Here is a 22,326-nt window from a genome sequence, read left to right as displayed (position 1 = left end):
TTCCGCTGTTCCTGTCCTATAGTGCCCATTGGAGTCTCTCCCGGTGCTGTTCCAGTGTTGGCACCCAGATGTTCATGTCCTATGGCTCCTTGGCTTCTCCCGCTGTTCCTGCGCTGGCTCTCTGGTCTCTTGAACCCTTCTGGGCCTCTTCCAGCGCTGCCCCCACGTTCGCTCTCTGGACTTCATCTAATCCTCCCCTGTGAAGCCTGTCGGTGCCTCCTCCCGTTCAGTTCCTCCACTGGCACCCTGGTCTTCTGTGCCCACCTTCTCTCCTCATACACTATTCCCCCTTCCCTCTGACCCACTGCCCCCCCTCCTCTACTTGTGGCGTCTTCCTTCTACAAGCCCTAGGTAGCCCTCACCTGCCACCCTCCCATCCTTCACATCCAGATCCCTACCTCTCTGTCCTTGCCCACCTTCCTCTCAAAACCAGGGTGTCCTTACCACCGAGGCCCTGCCTGCTGCTGCTCCCTGTACTTTAAGGTCTCCGCCTGCCTCTTCTACTGACAGGTCCACTTCACAGCGAGCCCCCCTCTGCTGTTCCCAATTCAGCCCCAGTGCTGTAACCTGATCTCTTTACCTACCTTCCCCTCTCTTTCTACTCACTGACCCTTCGCTGCTCCCTGCTCGCCTGCCTAACTCCTCTGCCTGCTCTGAGTGCTCCTCATCAGCAGAACCCATTTCGATCTCCCTGGCTGCCTCCTGACCTCTAACCTCTCAACCCCTCATCCTCTTGGAACTGCCCACGCTAGCCCTTCCTCCAGTGTAATCCCTTCTCTGCTGTTACACCTGCCCCCTCCTTCTACCTTCCCTCCTCTGCTACCAGCTCTCCTAACTACCTATTTTCCCTCGCCTCCCTTTCTCTCCCCCACGGTTATGCGCTTGGCCAAGTCTCCTCCCCACCGTCCTCCTCAACCCCTACCCCCTTTCTGCCTTCCCTCTCCTCTCCTACTCTACTTCTCCCTCCTCCTCATGTCCACTCCCATCTGTAATCCCCCCCACCCTTCCTTTACTACACCTACCCTCTCTCACCGCCCTAACCTCCTTTACCCCCCCCACTGTCCAACCCTCCTCTCTCATCAACATTGCTCTCTGGAACGCTAGATCCCTCTGCAATACGACTGCTGCTGTTCTTGACATGTTCCTCCGTCTCAACCTTCATTTCCTCTGCCTCACTGAAATCTGGATCCCTCCTCACAACACTTCAGTCCCTGCTTCCCTAACCACCTCTTCATCCTCCTTCTCTCATATCTCTCGTGCTACTGGTCGTGGTGGAGGTATTGGCCTCCTCTTCAACCCCAAATACCTCTCCTCCCCCTCCTCTCCATCCATTCCTTCCCCTCTTTTGAGTATCTTTACAAATCCTTCTCCTCTCCTCATCCCATCTCCTTTCTAATCATTTATCGCCCACCGGGCCCACTCTCCACCTTCTATGATGACCTCAATCACCTCCTTTCTCTCATCTCTCCCTCTCCCTTCCCCCTTACTGTTCTTGGCGACTTTAATCTTCACTTCCCTTCTCCCCCTCACTCCTCTCCCCTCTCGTCCATTCTCGACTCCTATCTTCTCTCCCCTCTTCCTTCCGCCCCTACTCATTCCTCCGGCTCCACTCTTGACCTTATCTTTAACTCTTCCTACCACTCTTCTACTGTCTCTACACTTCCTATCCATCTCTCCGTTCACGCTTTACTCTCCTTCCCCCTCTCTCTCCATCCCCTTCCTTCTCCTAAACCTTCCCCTTCTATTTTCCCACGTCATGACCTTCGTAGCTTCGATCCCTCACTCTTTCTTGAAACTTGCTCTTCTTCTCTCCCCTCTCTCCATGACTTCTCCTCACTATCGGCCAATGACGCTCTCTCCACTTCCATCTCCTCCTGTCTTGATCTACTCCACCCCCTTTCCTTCTTCCGTCCTAGCCGGAAACCCTCTCAACCTTGGTTCTCCCCTCAACTCCTCTCCATGCGACGTCTCCTCCAACGTCTTGAGAGAATCTGGCTCAAATCTCCTTCACTTTCCAACCAATCCTCCAACTTCTCTTATCACCCCCTCTATGTCTCCTGCCTCTCCTCTGATAAATGCTCCTATTACTCTAACCTTGCCTCCCACCCCCGCCGCATCTTCCAAACTCTCACTCGTCTTCTCTCTCCCCCTACCCCTGATCCTTCTACCTCCTCCACCCTATCTCCCTCTGACTTCGCTAATTACTTCTCCTCCAAAATTCTTGCCCTTCAGCAAAAAATCAATTTCTCCTTACTCTCCCCCCGACCCCCTTCTCCCTCTTCACCCTCTCCAAAGCCCACCCCTCATCTGCTCCGTCCGACCCTGTTCCCTCCCTTCTTATTCCTAATATCTACCCTCTTATTATTCCCTACCTTACCTCCTTCTTCAACACCTGCCTTTCCTCGGCCACCTTCCCCTCTGCTTTCAAGCACACCACCATCATTCCGATTCTGAAGAAACCTTCTGCTGATCCCCTACTCACCTCTAACTTCCGTCCTATCTCTCTTCTCCCATTCCTCTCTAAACTTCTTGAGCGCGTTACCTACTCTCAGCTCTCTTCCTTTGTCGCTAATCTCTCTCTCTCCTTCCCCCTTCTCAATCTGGCTTTCGTCCCAAACACTCTCCTGAAACTGCCCTCACTTACATCCTTAACTCCCTCCTCTCTGCCCGACACTCAAAGCAATCCTCTGTCCTTATTCTTCTTGATCTCTCTGCTGCCTTCGACACTGTTGATCATCCTCTTCTTCTCAACACTCTCTCCTCATTTGGTTTCAAGGGATCTGTTCTTAAATGGCTATCCTCGTACCTCTCCTCCCGCTCTTTTACTGTTTCCTGGGGTGGCCGCTCCTCTCCCACCCACCCTCTCGTTTACGGAGTTCCCCAAGGCTCGGTACTTGGTCCTTTCCTATTCTCGCTCTACACCTCCCTCCTTGCCCCTCTTATCTCCTCATTTGGCATCTCTCATCATTTCTATGCCGACGACACACAGCTCTTTCTTTCCTTCACTCCTGATCTCCACCTTAAACTTTCCTCCTGTCTTAATGCTATTAAAAACTGGATGGCTTCTCACTTTCTTTCCCTTAACGCTGACAAAACTGAAGTATTTTCTTCCCTTCCAACCCCCCCTCCTTTCATTCATTTTCCTCCCACTAACCTCACTTTCCCGCCTCACGCTAGCAACTTAGGTTTTCACTTCGACTCTTCTCTCACCTTTTCCCACCACATCTCACTCACCTCTCGTGCCTGTCGCTACCACCTCTATAATATTCGCAAAGTTCGCCCCTCCCATACTTTCCATGCTACTAAACTTTTAATCTTCTCCCTTATCTTTTCTCGTCTCTTCTACTGCTCCTCCTTACTTTTTGGTCTACCTTTTTCTCATCTTGCCCCACTTAAATCTATCACTCTGCCATCCTTACCCTCTGTCTCCTCTCCCCCCGTGATGCCATCTCCGCTTCCTTATCCTCCATTGGTTGGCTCCCTTTTCACTCAACTTAAATTTCTTTTTCTCTGCCTAGTCTTTAAATCCCGCCACAATCTCGCTCCCTCTTATCTCTCTTCCCTTCTCTCTTTCTCTACCCCCTCTCTCTCCCTCAATTCCGCTGACCACTTCCTCCTCACTGTTCCTCCCTCCCCTTGTGCCTCCTCTCGTTTCCGCTCCTTCCAACTCCTGGCCCCCCTCCACTGGAACTCCTTACCTCTCTCAATCCACTCTATTCCTACCTTTTCCTCTTTCTGCACGTCCCTTAAATCCCTCCTTCTCCATTCCCCGCCATGATGCCCCTCCCTCTCCCACTCTCCATCCCTTCCCCTCTCTCTCCCCCCTTCCCCTCTTCCCCCCTTAAGCCTCTCCCTTTTCCCCCCACCCCATTCTTGCTCTCACCCCCTTCCTGCCTCCTCCTCCTCCCCCCCTCTCCCTCCTAGCTTTGCTCCACTTCTCTCCCCCTTCCCTCTGTCATATTGCTCTACATGCTGTTTTGTTGACTGAATCAAAATTGTAATTTGCTTCTTGTTACCGTTATTGTTATATTAAATGTATCCTGTTGTTGTAAATGTGCAGCGCTTTGGTATAAAGCGCTATATAAGCCAAATAAACATAAACAAACATAATTAGAGGGAACAGTGATATCCATCACCTTGGACTTGACGTCTGCCCTGAAGTCTGTAGCATTCAGCCAACCTTAGCGTCGAAGGGATACGCCGTTGCCCATCTGGCAGAAGCCAGAGTCTGCAACATACGGGGCCAACGTGATGGCATGGTCTGAGGCAACCTCGCCCTCTTGGAATAGGACCAGGGCATCCGCCTACTTGTCTTATGGCAAGAAGTCCAGGATCGGCCCGAGCTTGTACCAGAGTTCCCGATCAGACCGGGATAGGATGGCCAGGTCGTTGGCGGCCTTGATGGTAGAGGTTGTGGTGCAAAATGATGTGCTTTCCCAGCGCATCCAGCTTCTTCCCCTCCTGATCCGGAGGCACAATGGACGAGGATGACAGGTTTGTCGAGTGCTTCCTTGGCGGCGGCAGACACAATGGAGTCTGGAGAAGGTTACAATCTCAGGCCTGACCTGCCGGTAGTTCACTGCCCCTACCGGCAGAATCAGAGTAAAGCAGTCTGGGAACAACACCAGAGCTGTTTGTGCTGTACGTTTTACTGGCATTTTTCCCAGACTGGCTTACTCGTAATGAGGGCCTAAGTCAGGAATTATGACCCCAAAAGGCCACCAACTTGTCACTGCCAGAAATAACAAGACAAGAAAGAAACTTTGGCAAGGGATGCTGAAGCTTTGATTCCATTTTTTGGGTTTAATTGGCTAACTCCTTGAGTCCACTAAACATGTTGCGGTCTTTCTTGGTTTTAAGAATTTCATTTTGCTGTCAGAGTGACTTCTACTTAGGTCCCCAGGCAGCTGCTAGTCCTTTTTGGTGTGCTGCCCTCAGCCCATTAGCCTAACAGGCCAGGGGTGCTCAATGAGCAATTTGTTTTGTCCATTAGTGGCGTTTCTCACTCAGGAAGTGTGTTGGGGATTCGCAGCTACATTGAAAGGAACAAACAGTGAGAACATCTTAGATTATGTATGTGCTTCAACCAACATGTCAGGAGCAATTAAATCTCTGGAAGTGAAAACAACCTCAACAAGTGACCACAATTTAATAAAACTCACCTGCCACAACATTAGCAATAATAAAGGAGTGTCATATGGGAATAACGTAACTCTGAATTCTGGTCGTAACAGACTGAGAATACGTACAGATAAAATCCCTAGCATTAACGAGAAATTAACAAGGCTGAATACGAAAATGAAAGATGTAGATGGAAAACAAATAAGAGACTACATGCCCTTAGTCAAAGAATATGAGAGAAAGATTAAAAGTGGAAATAACAAACCAGCAATGTCATACCGTCATGCTTACGATACACTAATCGTAAAAACGAAAAAATCATTAAAGAAAAGTATTGGACTATTAAACCATAAGGCAGCAAGCGAAAACTCAGCCTCGAAAAAGAAATGCTTAACCAGGACGCAGAGCAGATGTTGAATAAGATCAGAACAAAAAACACGGCCATTAATGAAATGCAAGCCCCACAAGAGGCATTGATTTCGAATCCAATACCGGTTAACATCTGGTGCGATCGCTAGGCCAAATTACAGGACACTGAGGTAACTAATTGTCAGAGAAGGACGGTTACTGTTATAGAGGAAGAAGAGCTGGACATTGATGTAGTATCTATTGAAGAAATCATCAAGAAGGGAAACAACTCGAGCGCCCAGGCCCGGACAGGCAGACAAATGAGATGATGAAAAGAAACTCCGCAGAGTGGGCAAGATTTCTTACCCATTTGTTCAAATATGTTTTGACCACAGAAAAAGTCCCAATGTCATGGAAATCGGCTGTAGTTGTGCCAATTTTTAAAAAAGGGTTAAGGACGAATCCGGACAACTACCGTCCAATAGCCTTGTTGGATGTGGATGGCAAGGTGTTTGCAGCAATATTTTTAAAAACATTATCCAAATGGAGTATTAACATGGGGCATAGAGATCGGTGGCAATCTGGTTTTGTCAAGGGGATCGGGACCCCCCCCTATACATCTTCCTGATCAACCTTCTGAAAATAATAACAAAGAGAGAAGGGGCGGAAAGTATTCTTAGCCTTTATCGACATGTCAAAGGCATTTGACACTGTCAGAAGACCCAAGTTATGGGAAAAACTGACCGATTGGAAATGTCCTAGTGTGGTGTTGGAAAACATCAAAGACCTATATTTGGAAACAGCAATAAGAATAAGGCTAGATAAATCAGGCCTGTTAACCAACGCCATATCAATCAACATAGGCTTGAAGCAAGGCTGCCTGTTGGCCCCTGAGCTTTTTAACCTCTTTGTGTCTGACGTGCAAGATGCATTTTCGCAAATTCGATCATTTCCTCCAAAGATTGCAGGTACTCTGATGGGGAGGTTATTATATGCCGATGACATCGTACTGATGGACCAGACGCCCATAGGCTTACAGCGTCAACTAGATGCACTTCAAGCCTATGTAGAAAGTAACAACTTAAAAATAAATCCAGCAAAATCACGCATCATGACATTAGGAGCACCAAACAACAGGTGTACAAAGAAAAAGCCCACATGGTCACTCAATGGGGAAAAAAATCATAGAAGTGAAATCATTCCTTTATCTAGGGGTCTGTATTAACACCAGTAAGTGTTATGAGCCTAGAGTCGAACTAATGAGGAAAAAGGCAAAAAACCTTGCCACACAAGCCAGTATATTGCTAAAGAGATACTGTTGATTCAAGCTATACCATTGGTGAGCTTTTATCGGATGACAGGGTTCCCTATTCTGACCTACGGGGAAGAGAAATCTCTTATTGCCAGAAGAAATATGGTCTGTTCTGGAAGGCATTTTTTGGAGAACAGTGCTTCGGCTACCAAGGTGTCTTCCTATCCAGATTATAAGAAGAGAACTCACATTTACATCTCTCAAAGCGATCGCAGAGTGGAAAGCAATATCATTCTATTGAAAATATATTGAGGACTCTCCAACTGGAGGCTTCCAAGTTTTGAAAAAGGCGATAGAAGAGCAGTCTGGAAAGACATTAACGGAATGGCAAAATATCTGCCAGGCAATCGTCAAGGAGCTGAATGAATCAGATGAGGCATTGATAAGAGATCCCAGTAAAATCAAGAAGAAACTATATTTGAGAGACTGGATTGAGACACAAAAGTATAAACATCATGACGATTACTGGTTTGGAGCTCGAAAACTGAATGTGGTACCTGGCTACTTAAGAATTTTTCCGAACTGGATTTTCAGATCACAATACATGCGTTTCTGATTAAATATTCTAGCTACAAGCCTACGAGAGAAATAATTCATAAGAGGGAAAATCAGAGTATGGATACTGTATATAGACAATGCCACATGAAGGATTCAAGAGAATCACTAAAACACCTGACACTTATGTGCCCGGCCTTGAGCGAGGAGAGAGACGTCTTCTTGGGAGATGCGATGAGAATGTATGGTGCCAGGTAGGCAAGACGATTGGTGGCAGGAGAGAAAACCCACATCCGACTGGCCCTGATTAAACTCTTGTTGGCTACATTCAAGAAAATGGATGACACGGCAGTGATGAAAAATGTGGAGCCGTGAAACAGAATCGATTGAGCAAGATACAAACAGGGCTGATGAATGGACTGTTGTCATTTTTCTTTTCTAGTTTTAAATTGGTTTTATACATGTTAAAGCTGGTGGCTAAAGGTCTCCTATATTGTAAACCATTTTGAAACAAATAAAAAATATATTGTTGGTTACACCACCCTGAAGACTTGTTATAGTGCTGCACCCCATGGCATCTATTTTGTGACCTTTGTTTCAATGAAGCACAGGAAATGGGAAAACGACAGAGCTGCCTACACGTGCTATTCAGAGTCTTCTCAAGACACTCTGTGTGAATGGATGATGGCTTCCTAGAAAGAGAGGGGGGTGCGTGTGCGTTTTTTTTTGGGGGGGGGATTAGAGAGATGCTTCTCTGTGTGGGGGAATCCTGACCAAGTCTCGCCCCCTTGCCTTCTAGGTGGATGTCTGTGCTAGACCCGACTTGCATGCACCCTGTGCTACCATCCTGAAGCATGTCTGTCTTCCAGTTGCTCATTGCACTCACTACGAGGCTTCCCTGTTGCCTCAATGGACTTGAGTGACTTGCTGTTTTTTCTGCAAAATAGTTTGCTTCATCATAAGACATTAAGCCTCAGACTCCAGGAGCTGTACTTCATCAAGGGACTATACTTGCTGTCCTCTGCTTAGACTTTGTTCTCACCAGACCTGCCTGTGACCTCCTGTTTAGGTACACCCTTGTGTTGCCCACCACTGCAACTGCTTCTGTTATTCCTTGGTCACAGTGGAAAATTCTGAAGAGGTCCTTCTCCATCATGGGTCCAGAGGTTCTGGTCTTAGTATCCTCAGAGACACTGCAAAATGAAGTAGAGTCGTGAACCGCTCTTAGGGAAAGTTTCTCTAGAGGCAACTTCCCGTCTATATTTGTGGACTCCCAAACATTTTGCTTTTGTTACAGTAACCTGACCCGACTATTGCCAGTGGAGAACAGTCCTCAGCTGCACTCCCCTGGTCTTTCGCTCATTGTTATGGGGAAACGGACACGTCCTTCAGGCTGTCAGTAGTGAGAAACTTTGCTTCTCTTAGTCTTTTGACTTCGTTGCCACTTTTGGTAACAATGTATCATTACTGTACCGCGCAATGGTGTCCTTGTCCTTTCTGTCCCTATTCACCCACTAAGGATTTTTTGGTGGCAGGACAATGTGCCAAGAAATAGACTGGTGACAGCAGAAGCTTTTTCGTGTATTTTCATAACTTTTTACAGAGCCATACCACGCTTACTGCGTTTGGCTCCTGACTGTGGCTAGTGTCTGTCATGGCCGTGCCACGAGGTCTTTTGTCTATTGCTTTGGCCATTTTGTCCTTTGGCCTTCCCCCTTGTCGTCGTGACCCGGGACTTCCTTATTTGGACATGCAGTTGCTCGCGAAAGCTGCTTCTTTCAGTGGCTATAGCAGGACACGTGTGTGGGTCCCAGGAAGTGGGCTCGGACAGTCTGGTCCCAAACCACACTACTGGTGGCAGGATGTCTGGTGTGCACGAGGGCATGAGAACCACCATGGTCCCTGAATGGACCACTGCTGACGTACATGAGTGGTGCAGATCTTCTCATTTGCCGGTTGGGTGCGAGCAATCGCTGGACTTGTGGATATGAGTAGGGGTCCTGAATGCAGACCCGTAGATCAGCAACATGTCCAAATCGACCTGTGGAGGGAGCCAAGTATCCGGAAGAGCCGAGCAGAACAAAGGACTATCCTGAGACATGCTGAAGAAGGTTGGCTGTTGGCACCCTGAGCCCTCTGCTGTCCCGGTACAGCTCTGCTTTGCGCTCGATCTCAGAAGACCTGCAACGGTGCTTCGAACCTCTGGAGTGGTGGGAATAGTCACTCTCGATGCCTCCTTGTTGCCCTGCAAAATAGCTTGTTCGGAAGTGTTCCTGTGCCATCCAGTGGACTGTCCAGCTCAAACCTTGACACCCGTGCAGGAGCAATACAGCATCGAGTCTTGCCTCGAAACCTTGGGGAATCCTAACTTGCACTGTAAAGCACACTTTCACCGAATTTTGTCCTAGCTGCTTTGGACCGCTTGAGTGGTGGATGTGTCAGATTGCAAGAGTTGGGTCCCCTGTGTCTCTGTGCGAGAGTGACGGTCGCTGAAGGCGGTTTTTTCCTGCGTCACTTCCTGTGGCCAGAGACCAGCTGCATCAGTGTTTTCTTTATTCTTCAACCGAGTCGAGAGATACAGCTCCTGTTGGAAACCGGACCTGCATCAGCACCTGTAGCGCATCTGCATTTTTAAGCCGAACCGAGGGCAGGAAATTGAACCTCTGACAACCCCTTCCAGACCTTCCAAGTTTGGACCACAACTAAGCTAAGGGCGGTGAGTACTGAAACCACTTACCGGTTGCCCCTTGTCCATCCATAGCATTTTAAGCATGGAGGATCCCTTGCGGTGCCCGCTTTGGCTTGGGTAACCCCAGCTTCCTAAAGCCCTCCAAAAGAGAGGAATAGCTTTGTTCATCGCAGCAGATCCTCCTCTGACTCTTGGAACTGGTTTTCACCCTTTGGAATCCTGTCCCTAACTTTGCCAACTCCTTAGAAAAGTTATTTGTGACTTGTACGAGTGCGTTTATGCGTGCATCGAACATTGAACATAAGGCTCCATTTATCGTAGGGTTGATCTTATAAAGTTAGGGCTTTTCACTTCTGAAGATTGTCTATGCTATAAAGATTGTCTGCTCTTTTCCCTTACGGGTATTGGAGTTTCCAACTTCATCATATGGACTGTATATATTTTATATAGTGTTTTGCATGTGTGATATTTTTACACTGCTTTGCATTATTAATTTTCTGTTTATTCTTGTGCCTTATAAATTGAATATTTTCTTATAATTCTGTCTAATGGTAATTCTTGGTGTTTCACTGTGTGTGCGAATCAAATACCTCTAATCACCCTCACTCCTCCTAAGACTTAGCCTTGACAGCTCTCCAAGCTACCGTGAATTGGTCTGGCAATCTCCCAGAAGTGTCCCCTGTTTCACTAACAAGGGTTGCCCCCTAAACCTCTGTTCACCAGAGCAGTTTAGAAATCCATTCTAACAACCGCAGACTAGCGAGACCCAATAGCAATAGTGACCTGCTGCACACATGCTCCCTTGGGTTACTCTGAAGCAAGCCTCACCCTGAATCGTCTTTTCTGGGCCTTCTGATCTCCATCCTGTTACTAGCCCTTTTCTTGAGTGTCCCTGGGTGCTATGGGAGTCCTGTCTGAGACAAGATTATTGAAAGGGCTTGAGGGCCCACTTTCCAACCATCCCTCAGAAGGCCTATGGTCTACCCTGCGTTTGTGTCTACTGGTGGGGTTCTCAAAAGTCTCCAGCTGGATGGGTGTCATCGTTCTCTGCTTGGGGCCTCTAAGAAAGACACATTTATGTTTTCACTGTAAATACAGGAGATCTATCGGGTTGGTCTCATTAAATGCTAGTGACAAGCTTTCTTAAAGTCCTTAAAGATACCAGCTAAAATTACTTACCTTTCAGTATATATTGTGTGGAATATATTGTTTTGCGCTTGTGTGGAACAATGTGTACCTTGGTACGAGTAAAACCAGACTGCTCAAATCCTTAACACATAAACAAAGTAAAAACTAATCAGATGGGGTACAGAGAACAGGTCCCACTTGCCTGTGCCCATGTATAAAGGGGATGCTTGAATATCTATGATGTCTGTAACAATGCTCTAGTTGCTTCGATTGTAAATTGTAGATCATGATTTAGGAATTAATGGTATAGAAATATAATAGAAAGATGGAAATCTGTGGGAGTGCCATACCAAAAATCAAATGTTGCATTCAGTTTAGGCACTCTCTGGCTGAAGCTAAAAGGGGCACTCTAAGCCAGAGAGCTCAGCAGATTAGATTGAAATCACATAACATTGCACACATTAAGTGCACTGAAATTTGCGACTTCCTGCTTAAGGCACTAGTCAGACAACAGGAGATGGTAAATAGATGCAATATTAACATATAAGAATACCATATGGTCAGCCATAGGTAGAGATTTTTCATGGTTTAAATGACTTCAACACAACCAAGAACCAGTTTAAAAAGCAATCCTTCATCCCATACTCACAGCAAAGAAGGACAGAATCTCAGGCCTGCGTTTGGACATTTCGTCAATATCATTTAGAATCTGCAAGATATCTAAGGAAAAACAGAACACATACAATTGTATTAACTTTGAAAGTCTTGTTCTACAAAGCGAACTTCTATCCAAAATGAAAACCTCTTGAAATTTCCCACATGAATTGCAACCTATCACAATCTACTGTAACGATAACCCTTGTTGGTGGCTGGATGATAGGACTGGGGAGACCCTAGCAGCAGGGGACTGCCACTTGCTTTGTGATTCTGGCCCTGTAGGGGAAAATATGGCAGACCCACCACGCTTCCCAGTCGATCTGTATCCTCAGTGGTTTACCCAGCCTTTTTAGAACTAACACTCCCTGGAGTTATGGGAACAGGTAATTTCCAAGTGTGCACAGCGGTTTACCAAACCATTTCCCCTGCAATGCTCTTTGCATCTATTGGAAGTTGTCATATCATGGGCAGCATAAGTGAGCGGTAGCTAATGATTATGTGGCTCAATGAGCCACCATAGTGGGAAACCCAGAAGCTGCACTGTAAATGTCTACATTCACGGCTCGTGCAGCTGTCCATGATTCTTGTGCCCGCTAACCAAAGCAGACTCAAACAAGTAAAAAAACGGAAACGTCACACAAATACCAGAGACTCAGAATCCCACTGTCAAAGATAGCATCAGCCGTAAATATACTAAATCAAAATTGGCAAATGGAGGATTCAATAAGTTGACCAGCAGAGCCGCTAACCGGCTAAAAACACCCGGTCAAATTGTAGTCTAAAAGTGTGATATCCAAACTTCAAGCACACTTACAAATCCCACACACCTGAGCACCATTGAAGAAATTGACAAATTTGGCCCACTCTGGAAAATAGAATGTTAGGAAAGAATTTCCTTTTGTAGCTTTTTCAAATCTTTCAAGGGGAAACCACACAACTGCTGACTGATTGTATGACCCTGACCTATATTTACAGAGGGAGATTCTCTTTGACCTCACTCACTGACTCAACTGATTTTATCCTGGGAGCACTGGTTCGTACCAAGTGCTACTGTGCAGGTGGACCCTGTCCCTATGGATTTCCTTGTGTAGCACTGCTAACTTCCTTTTGGAGAGGAGTCCATGCAAACCGTGTTGCCACTTTCTATTTACCTTAAGTGTACACTTAAACAATGCAGCCCAGACAGGTTAGTGAAAGTGATGCCACCATTTTACATTTTTAGGTGCAATCCTGGGTACTTTAAACCAAACTTTATCACATTGGTAGCCTTTTGTCCAAAATGGTGGTCAAAATTAGAAACCATGCTGTTCAAGTCCTGTCTCTTTGGCTCACTGGCTTTGATGGGCGTCTGCTTGACATGCAAGGCATATATGGTCATGCCCTATTGCATGCTCTGGCCGAGCCAAGGAAGAACATTTGCGTGCTTGGGAAATGGCTTGGACTGGGCAGAGGGTATCAGCCAACCCTATACCAAAGCGAGAGTGATGTTACAAATGCATCTGAACCAGCTATCCATGAATGAGTCACTCACAGTTTGAATGTTGCAGGAGAGAGGCAGGCCAGCCCAAGATTTTGTTTATCAGCAAGGGATGTGGAGCCATTTGTTAAGTTGGTCAATGGAACCTGGGATTCTAAGCACTAAACGCAACAGAGGGACACCAGAAGCTTCTGTTGTGACAATCATTGACAAAATCAACTTCCGTAAGGTGAAACTCTGTCCATTATAGACCACGATAGGCCTTCCAAAGTGTCTCACTCAATTGGAACTAACCAAAAGGTGATGCTTGAAGGTTTTGAATCAGTCACAACCACTCAGGTAATAGTATCCCCATACATATGGTTGCCATACATATTGCACAGGGAGAAGGTTGTGTCGACATTATATATGGTGACCAATTTTTTGGCAACTTTTTTGGCAGGCAACATTATTACATGGAACCCCACTCAGGGTATCATTTTGCCATCATCGAATGGCAAATACTATATACAAACATGGTTTGCCCAAAACCTTCAAGCCATCAGTCCTTTTGATTTTCTTCTGTCACCCAAAGTGAGGTGGGTATGCCTAGATGGACCCCCAATCCTTCCGGGCCTAGAGACTGAAGCTCAACCTCAGTACCCAAAGAGGTCAAAACATGTCTGGGGTTGGTTGAGGTCTCCTGTAGAAGGTATGAAACTAAGCAGTTTAAATTGCTTGGCAGGCTGAAGAGCGATTGTCTGGAGGGTTGCCCAGAGCCATGGCAGCGCTTACGATTATTTAAAAAATTCCGACAATCAATCCTTTTTCTTTGTTTTAGTCTCCCTCAATTGAACTGGTGGGAACAACCAGGTTTCATGTCCAGTGTTAGGCAGAAACCTGTGCAGTTCCCTTAGGGACCACTGCAAAAGGCTTAAGGCTACAGGTGTTGGCAGTAAACCCAATTGCTAGCAGTCTGTACCACCCAGATTTACCTGATAGCTGTGGCTGAGCAGCCAGACTTCTCTCAAGAAGAGTTAGACAGTATATAGAGTATACAAGATGGGTACCAAAATACAGTAGCACAAGCAAACACTGACCAGAGCTTTGGTATCAAGTATATAATTATTTATTTGAACACACTTAGAAACACTCTAGCACTATTATTATAAGTAAGTTCAAAAACACAGTCACTATTAGCACATGTACATCCCTTATTCCTTATTAGACAAGTCTTAGTTAAGACTTATTTCCAGACAGAGGTGAGCGCTTAGCTAAAGATGGCACTCCAATAAGTTTAAGAAAAAGGGAGGGAAAAGGCAGAAATTAGGAACAGCACACAACACAATCCTTCAGAAGCACTTAGCAAGGCAGGAAAGTCAAAGTCTACTTGTGAGCAAAAAGTTCAGAGGCCAGGCTCCCTCTTGGAGAGAGTAGAACACCAATGCGCCCAAGATCAGACAGTTTAAAAGGCTTGGAGTCTTGCAGAGAGTTCAGAAAGGAATCAGTTCAGTTTAGAAAAGTTCAGTTAGCCAGCCTAGGGCCCACCCAAGTGGTAAGTTGAGGCTTTAAGAGTCACCCCACACAGACCGTTGCGAGGGAGGCCAGGCGGACACAGTACCTTTAAAGTGGAGAGGATCCTCCAGCGGGGGCAGTTGTTCCTGGCAGCGGGTGCAAGTCGCGGCGTCGTCCAGAGGAAAAGATGATCTCGACGTGGAGGAAGGCGGAAGGTCGTTACACTGCCAGGGAAGAAACCACCCGCAGAGTTCTCCGGTTAAAAGGTACTACCCTTTTATTCGCGGTAGTGGAGAAAACGTGGTATCCCGGTTGCCGGGGTGCTTGGCACAGACAAGGCGGCCACGAGATGATCCGGGAAGGCGAAAAGGCGGGCACACTGGTTATCCCCACCAGTCAAAGGAAGAAGACTCTTCAGATTGAAGATCTCCTCTGTCGTCGGGAAAAGTGGTGAGACGGTTCAGCAGGGCTCCACCGCTGGTGTCGTCGTTGCAGGTCGGCTCAGCTTCTCCCTCTTCGGATTCTTTGGTCCTGTGGCGACGTCTGAAGTCCCAGTCCCCAAAACCCTGCTTTTATGCAGAAAACCCCCATTCATCAGTCCTAGCTGTCACTCAAACATGCTAAGTGGTGAGGTTGGTGGCTCAACACTGGGCCAATCACACAACAGTGCGACTTGAGTTGCCGAGGCAACTCAGTCCAGGGTGCCTAAGCCCCCTCCCACACTCCCTGTGGTACCCAGACAGAGTGGCACCACTTTTGGAGGCTTCTGTGGAGAAGCCCGCCAAAAAGTGGAACAAAGGGCTCGAATTGGGTTGGAGTCACAGAAGCGAACACAAACGCCATTTTGGAAGCGAGTTTCGGCAAAAAATACCGACCGGTGAATTTATATTAATTTAATAAACCGGCGGTATGTTCGAGGCTATATTAAAAAGTGGTAGCCTCGAACAATGGGAAAATCCCATAGGAATATATTCGCGGTTGAATATAAAAAGTAGTATCCACTGCCACCAGCCAAAACTCGATCAGGGGGGACTGGACAGTGCCCCCTCGAACAACAGATCCCGGGGAATTGCCCCGACCAGTATGTCCACAATATGATGGTTTGTACTGGTTCTGTTCACAATTTAAGACTAGTAAAGCCAATGGTGACTTTACATCCCCTGAGAGACAGTAGTCAGCCCCAGGGTATGGAGTCTATGTTTGGGGGTCGCTACGACACCCCTGGGTTACTGCACGGAGAGTGCTGTGTAACCCACATACCAAAAACACATGAAGCCCTATGGGGTAAAGGACCCCATAGCCCATAAAACACATACCAAAGTCAAAGGAACACCTCAAATCATGTCTAAGAGTGGGAGAAAAAGTCTCTCACTCTTAGCAGGAGAAAAAAATAAACCCCAAAAATCCAGCAAAGCTGCTGGGGGACTCACTAGGTTTGGGAAATTAGCCTTTACAGAGAATTCTCCCTAACATCCAGCACCTCCTCAGAATCATCTTGGAGCACATGGAAGCAGTGGGCCTGTAGTTGATCTGCATCATCCAGAGTGGGGCCTGCTCTGTGCCTGGACATCCTGTAACCTACTGTGCTGGGCAACTTGCTGTGCAACTTCTTTGAATGACTGACTTTGTGAATCTTCTTCTGCTACTGCACTCCAAATATAGGGGACTTACCAGAGGCAAGTACCCTTTTCTTCTTTGCGGTTACTTGCAGTACCTTGCTGGGTAACTAAGACTGCTTCTCCTGGCTACTGATATGTCATGGTCCCCCCCTCAGCACGGGTGCTAAAGCAGAGGCATTTCATCAGTGGGAAGCTTGAAGTCCAGCGCCTGTTTTACAAAACTGTGAGGTCCAACGGACACCAGATCCGACTTGCCGGACCCAGCCGTTATTGATGTCTATCTCTGCACCCGCGAACCCTGGACCCACATATAGACAACTGATAGTGAGAACAGTTGCAACCCATGGCATAGACTTACCTTGAATCATTGATCATCTTTGTCGACGCTCAAGGGAGTTGGCTGGATACCTTTTTTGTTGCACCACTTGGCCCGATAATAAACAGTAGGTTGTAAAGTCTTTTCTGGCAACCACCTTCGCTTTACTTTTGGTAGTGGGACCTGGGTACAGGAATGTCATCTGTGGTGCCCCTATAATCCAGGGATTAGTAGCTACCTACTGTGGTGAGTTCTTTGAAATCCCCATACAAATCTGCAGGGGTAGCAGGCTGCTAGGGTTGGGGCTGGCCCAGCCACTACCAGGCATGCCTCCCTAAGGGCAGTTGAGGCAGGACTCTGTGGGCCTACTACCCCCCGCCCCGATAACGTGGTGACTAATCAAGGAGGTTGCAGCAAAGGAGAAATACTTAAGGGATTACAGGTCGCACCTACATCATGGGAGCGTCAATGGAGGTAATGCACAGAAACAGAGACCCTGTAGAGCATCCCAAACCGCTTCGACTATGTGCAAGCCGCACCACGAATCCACAACAGTAAGTCACAACATGAGCGTGTGTTTCCTGCAGAGAGAACAAGCCCCAGAAAAATACTTGTGTGGAGGGTTAGAGTTTCCAGAGGAATGCTAGGAACAGCAACAACTGGGAGACACAGAACCACGCGAGGGCATGTTCGCTGGTCTTGTAAGAGCCAAGATGAGAGTAATTGCTGTGGTGCCCTTTAAACCGTTGCAAATCCGCATTAGAAACACAAAGTTGTTAATTAACCAACCAGCCTCTCAATTTCAAACTCTGAACATAAAAAAATCAGATCTATGTGATCATTGCGTAGCCAATAATTTTGACTTTCAACAAGCCGACTTCAATTACAGCGTGGCGCAGTGATCACATACATCACTGTGCCCTGCATCCCCATACCCGGTTCCCCTCCCCCTACCCACTTGCCTTTTTGGCAGCACACACAGAAGTGTGCCACCATCTCAACTGTATCTCTGCAGCGTCAGTACAAAAAACTCTGCTGCCAAGAACGTTCTGCCGAAAAAGGGTACAAGCAGAGACTTAAGAGGAGACACATCGTCATCTGACGCAATACTATACAGAAAAAACCTGTGCGGCTGGTTGGTGTGCGCCTATATAGGATCTGCTTGCTCCATAAGAGATGTCAGGTCATTAGTTCCAGCCGAGCTCATCCTTCTTCCATCAAGTGGGTACTGCAAAGATCATCATCTTCTCAAACAACAAATTAACTACACCCCTAGCACAATGCTACTTCATCATTATACTGTGCACCTGGCAGGCTTTAAGACTGGCACAAAGGAGGTTCTGGGGCACGCTGACCTCTGCAAACACATTTCACTCATTCCCTTTTGTGCCATCCGGCTCCAAGGTCTCCACCATCGTTTTGAACTATAATGTATCCCTCCCAGCACCTCGCAATACAAATCACATGATTGTAGCTCACAGACGTGCAATGTCCGTTCTCTTTGAACATTCAAGACTTGTTACTTTTAGGGTTGATGGTCGAAGGTCACCTCGTGCCATGGAATTCAGGGATGTTAGGGCTTAGTCAGGTATATGGGCTATAACTCGTGGTCGCATGGGGGTGGGCCGGGTCAGGCTTTGGCCAGTGTGAGAGAACATGCACACCAGGCACCAGTGTATGATCACGGCCTTGTAGAGCATATTCCTTTTCGGGTAGAAAAATATTATTGGAACACTGTTAGAACAATGAATTAGCTTTATGGCAGTTGGGTGTGTGGGTTGTCGTCATGGGAGCTCGGGCATGGCTGGAAGTTTCTCTCATCTCGTAATTAGCGCCTAGTACGTGAAATGCTGCATTCGCCGTGCAGGCCTTGTCTCCTAACTATGATTACTAACATCTACGTAAAATGGCAGTCTTGCTTGCGCCATGTGTTACACTATGTGGATTGATTTTATTGGGGTAGGGTCCTACCACGGTCCCCACTCCCCCCTAGCTTATCATAGTGCTTTGATTGCAGCTTGCCTTACTCTAAAGCGCTTAGGGGGGTGGGACGGGGTCGCCTCTTCCCAACATTCCCCCCTTTTGTTATTTCTACAGTAAGAAACTCCTTAATACCGCTTTGCTCTTGCTGTCTCCTCTCTGCTTCCACGTATGGGGGTGTTGACTTTACTGGCATCCAAGCCCTGAATATTGACCGCAAATTCTCCCCCCTACGCACGTATTCCTCAGGTGAGCAAGTAATATAGATGCATTAACCCCCCCTCCCCCGCCCCCCAGGTCCACTCAAACTTATGTGTAGTTCTCTAAATCCGGGGGTGGAGTAATAATAGCGTGGTATAGGTGGCCAACTTCATTTCCATACAGGATGGCCAGCAATTCATACTTATGGCCACCCTGTGTGATATCAGTCTGTACTTCACTATCTTTTGTCTCGCGAGGTGTTTTGAAACCCCAATTGATACCATTATTCTTGCACTATTGGGTGCCGCATTGGCACAACATCGAAGGCCCAGTTGGCAGGTGCAGAAGATAACTATGGTGAACACAAGAACAGGCATCAACATCTGTCATGGTCATGAAGTCAGGGGCACAGGAATGCAGGGGTCGCATGCACAGGAGACCTGGGTGGACACTGTCCTGGCGCCTTTGACACCAGGCTCATGAAAAAAAGTAAACAAGAACATCCATTTAACATCAAAAAGCTTGTATTATGGACATAGCACTTCAGATGCATTAAGCTTGAACATTCCATCCATTAAGCACGATGCATTAACCTTGAACATTCCATCCATTAAGTAGCCCCAAGTGTATTCTTGGGTGTGGCTGCTAATGGTTTGCATTTGCATGTGTTAACTCTCTAGGAGTGGCAGCGTGTGGCTGGTAAGCCAGCCCTAATGGGCGTGCCCACGATCTCAGCTATATAAGCTGTCCCGATCCATAACGCTCACCGTCGCCTGAGGTCAGACTTACCTTTGAAGATCCCGCTTCCACGACATCCTGCTTCCTGGACATCCTGCTTCCTGCCAGCATACTTACCAACTGGGGGAAGCTGTTCTTACCTGTACATCTCCTCAGCGAACCAGTATTCATCTTTACACTTTCCGGAACGCCGAAATCTTCATCTTGGCACTGCAGCATGACACGCTCCATCGTCGACAGCAGCGCCTGCAAGGAAAAACAGAAGACAAGGTTAGACATCGAAAAAACAGTCAGTTTAAGGTTGCGCTTCGCCATACTTCGTGCTTTCCTTAAACCATCACTTACCTGCTGTCGAACATTGCTGTAGCATCCATCTTCCATCCGGCCGCGTCTCGCGTCTCACAGCTGCATTGAGGCCGCATTTCCATCTAAGGGAAGAAAACAGAAGAAAGACATTATTGCGGGCATAAATAGGAGCAACATATAAAGACATTAAACAGAACGAACGAACAGCATCACAAGAGCTCAAGAAAGACTTACCAATCATAAGGAGAAGCATAGTCGCAGCTGGACTGGACTAATCCTAATCAGGGATCAGTGAAGGAACTAGATCCCATTCTACGCACCCCTGCCAGAAGTAGCAGGACAGAGAGCTTATCTTCCATAATTCACAGGAGCAGTATCACCACGTACCACCGCTCACAGCTTTTCTACTGAGGGAGAGGCCTGAAGGGGGTGATTGAAGTTCAGGTAGGGCTGCAACCGTGCCCCAACGCCTCCGCAGAGACCAGGTGAGCGTAACAACATCTTCATGATTGCTCCGAGTCAAGACAGGGCCCAGCTAAATGTTAAGGTGAACCAGTCATTCTCCTGTGCTCCTCCCTCCTTCTTCATGCGAACACCCAGGTTTATGGACGGCTGTAATGATGTGGGATAACAACGCATTCTCTGCATCTTCTGAAGTCACGAATGTGCAGCAGGAATCACTAAACTTTTTGCAAACCCTGCCTTACATTGCTGTTAACATGTCCAGCACGTAGCGGTTTTGCATCGTCATAAGTCTCAATGCACGCAACTGAACCTTGATCACGTTGAACCTGTTCTCTGTGTCATTTGCAAGCTGTACCAGCTACCAGTGCACAATCTGCAGCCATTTGGCGTTTGCTGCGGCCTGCACTCCCGGCAACAGTGGAGATGTGAAAAAGGATTCTGCTGAGCTGAAGAGTCTGTATTCCTCTGGTATTTCAACAAGCAATGCAGAGGAATGACATGAATTACTCACCGTAATAGCACTGATGATGATTGCATCTGCTTAGATTCACATGCTGTGAATATAGTCCGACATCCAGTGGTAACCGCAGAGTATTGCATCTTGTTTTTTGAGAATCGAAAAGGGGACGTCGACAAGGGCGTGCCTGCAACACTATCCCTAACATGACGTGTAGTGTACCCAAAATCGATCACGTGTCAAGGTTCCTCCGATTGTATTTTTTCTGCCATGAGGGAGCCCAATGACTACGTGAGTGACTACATAAAAGAGAGAAAGTAGTAAGACATCTATGTTCCTTCCACCCGAGCGGGGAGGACGGGTGGGATCCCCTTCTCTACCAGCTGCCACTGAAACTAAAAATTGGTTTGTTTTTCTCAGTGGTCTAGTTCTTTCCAGGTAAAACACGACTGCCCTGCGCACATCTAAAGTGTGTAGGCTTCTTTCGGCCACGTTAGTGGGATTCTGGAAGAAAGTAGGAAGTTCTATTGGTTGGTTCACATGGATCTTGAAAATAAATGTAGGCGCAAATCGAGAGTGAGTGCGCAGAAGCACCTTATCTCTGTGAACTGTAACGAAAGGGTCTAGAACTGAAAGGGCCTGTAGTTCACCAACTCTCCTTATAGAAGTGATAGCCACTATGAAAGCTGTTTTATAGCTAAGATCTTTCAGACTTGCCTTATGAATAGGCTCAAAAGGAGACCCCATAAGACTAGTTTAAACCACATTTAGGTCCCATCCGGGGGCCGGGTTAGAAATGGTGGGATGAATCCTTTTAACCTCTTCCATGAAAGCCTTAATAACTGGTATTTTCCACCACAACACCTTCTGTTGTGACATAGTGTAGGCTGACAGAGCAGCTAAGTGAATTTTCAGGGAATTAAAAACCAGGCTGAGTCTAGCAGGTGAGTCAGGTACAATACAATGGGCCTCATTACAACTCAGGCGTTAAAGTTTAACGCCGCCGTTAACCCTTAACGCCTGATTCCGATTTTAATGGCTGCTTTTAGCAGCCGTTAAAATCCATGGCGCTAAACCGCCTTGGTGCTAATTACGCCACCGTAATTTACGGTGGCGTAATTAGCACCTTCCCCACTCCCGTTATGCCCTATGAGGCAAAAATAGGAATGGGGAAGGGTAAAATGGGAAATGGGGATTTACCGCCCCACTCACCTTGGAATGGGGCGGTAAATCCGCCATCCACCATGGTGTAAACTTAGTTTACACCATCGTGGTAAAGTTGGCGTACTTACCGCCTGGGTCGTAATGACCCACAATATGAGTGGGAGAGCAGTCAATAGGATTGATGCCCTTGGAATTGCACCAGATAACAAAGCGCTTCCATTTACTGGAGAAGCAGTATCCCATGTTAGGGTTTCTCGCCTCCTTAAGTATGTCCATGCATCTCTGAGGGAGTTGTAGGTGCCTGAACTCTATGACCTCAGGAGCCAAGCCGCTAAATTCAGGGTTTGCGGGCATGGGTG

At 47.1% G+C, this 22,326-nt stretch overlaps 1 protein-coding gene across 1 annotated transcript in view; it reads right to left on the bottom strand.

The window, feature by feature from the left end:
- Positions 1–22,326, bottom strand: part of INTS1 (integrator complex subunit 1) — a 2,112,141-nt gene that overhangs the window by 50,617 nt on the left and 2,039,198 nt on the right. Inside the window, exon 45 of the mRNA XM_069647642.1 lies at positions 11,743–11,813. Within this exon, the coding sequence (XP_069503743.1) occupies positions 11,743–11,813 (71 nt within the window). The remainder of the gene's footprint in view (positions 1–11,742; positions 11,814–22,326) is intronic.

Source organism: Ambystoma mexicanum, chromosome 2q (assembly GCF_040938575.1).
Source record: "Ambystoma mexicanum isolate Mex_15411 chromosome 2q, UKY_AmexF1_1, whole genome shotgun sequence".
Classification (NCBI taxonomy): domain Eukaryota; kingdom Metazoa; phylum Chordata; class Amphibia; order Caudata; family Ambystomatidae; genus Ambystoma; species Ambystoma mexicanum.
Note: the sequence above shows the minus strand (reverse complement) of the source record. Positions and strands in the feature narration are given on the sequence as shown.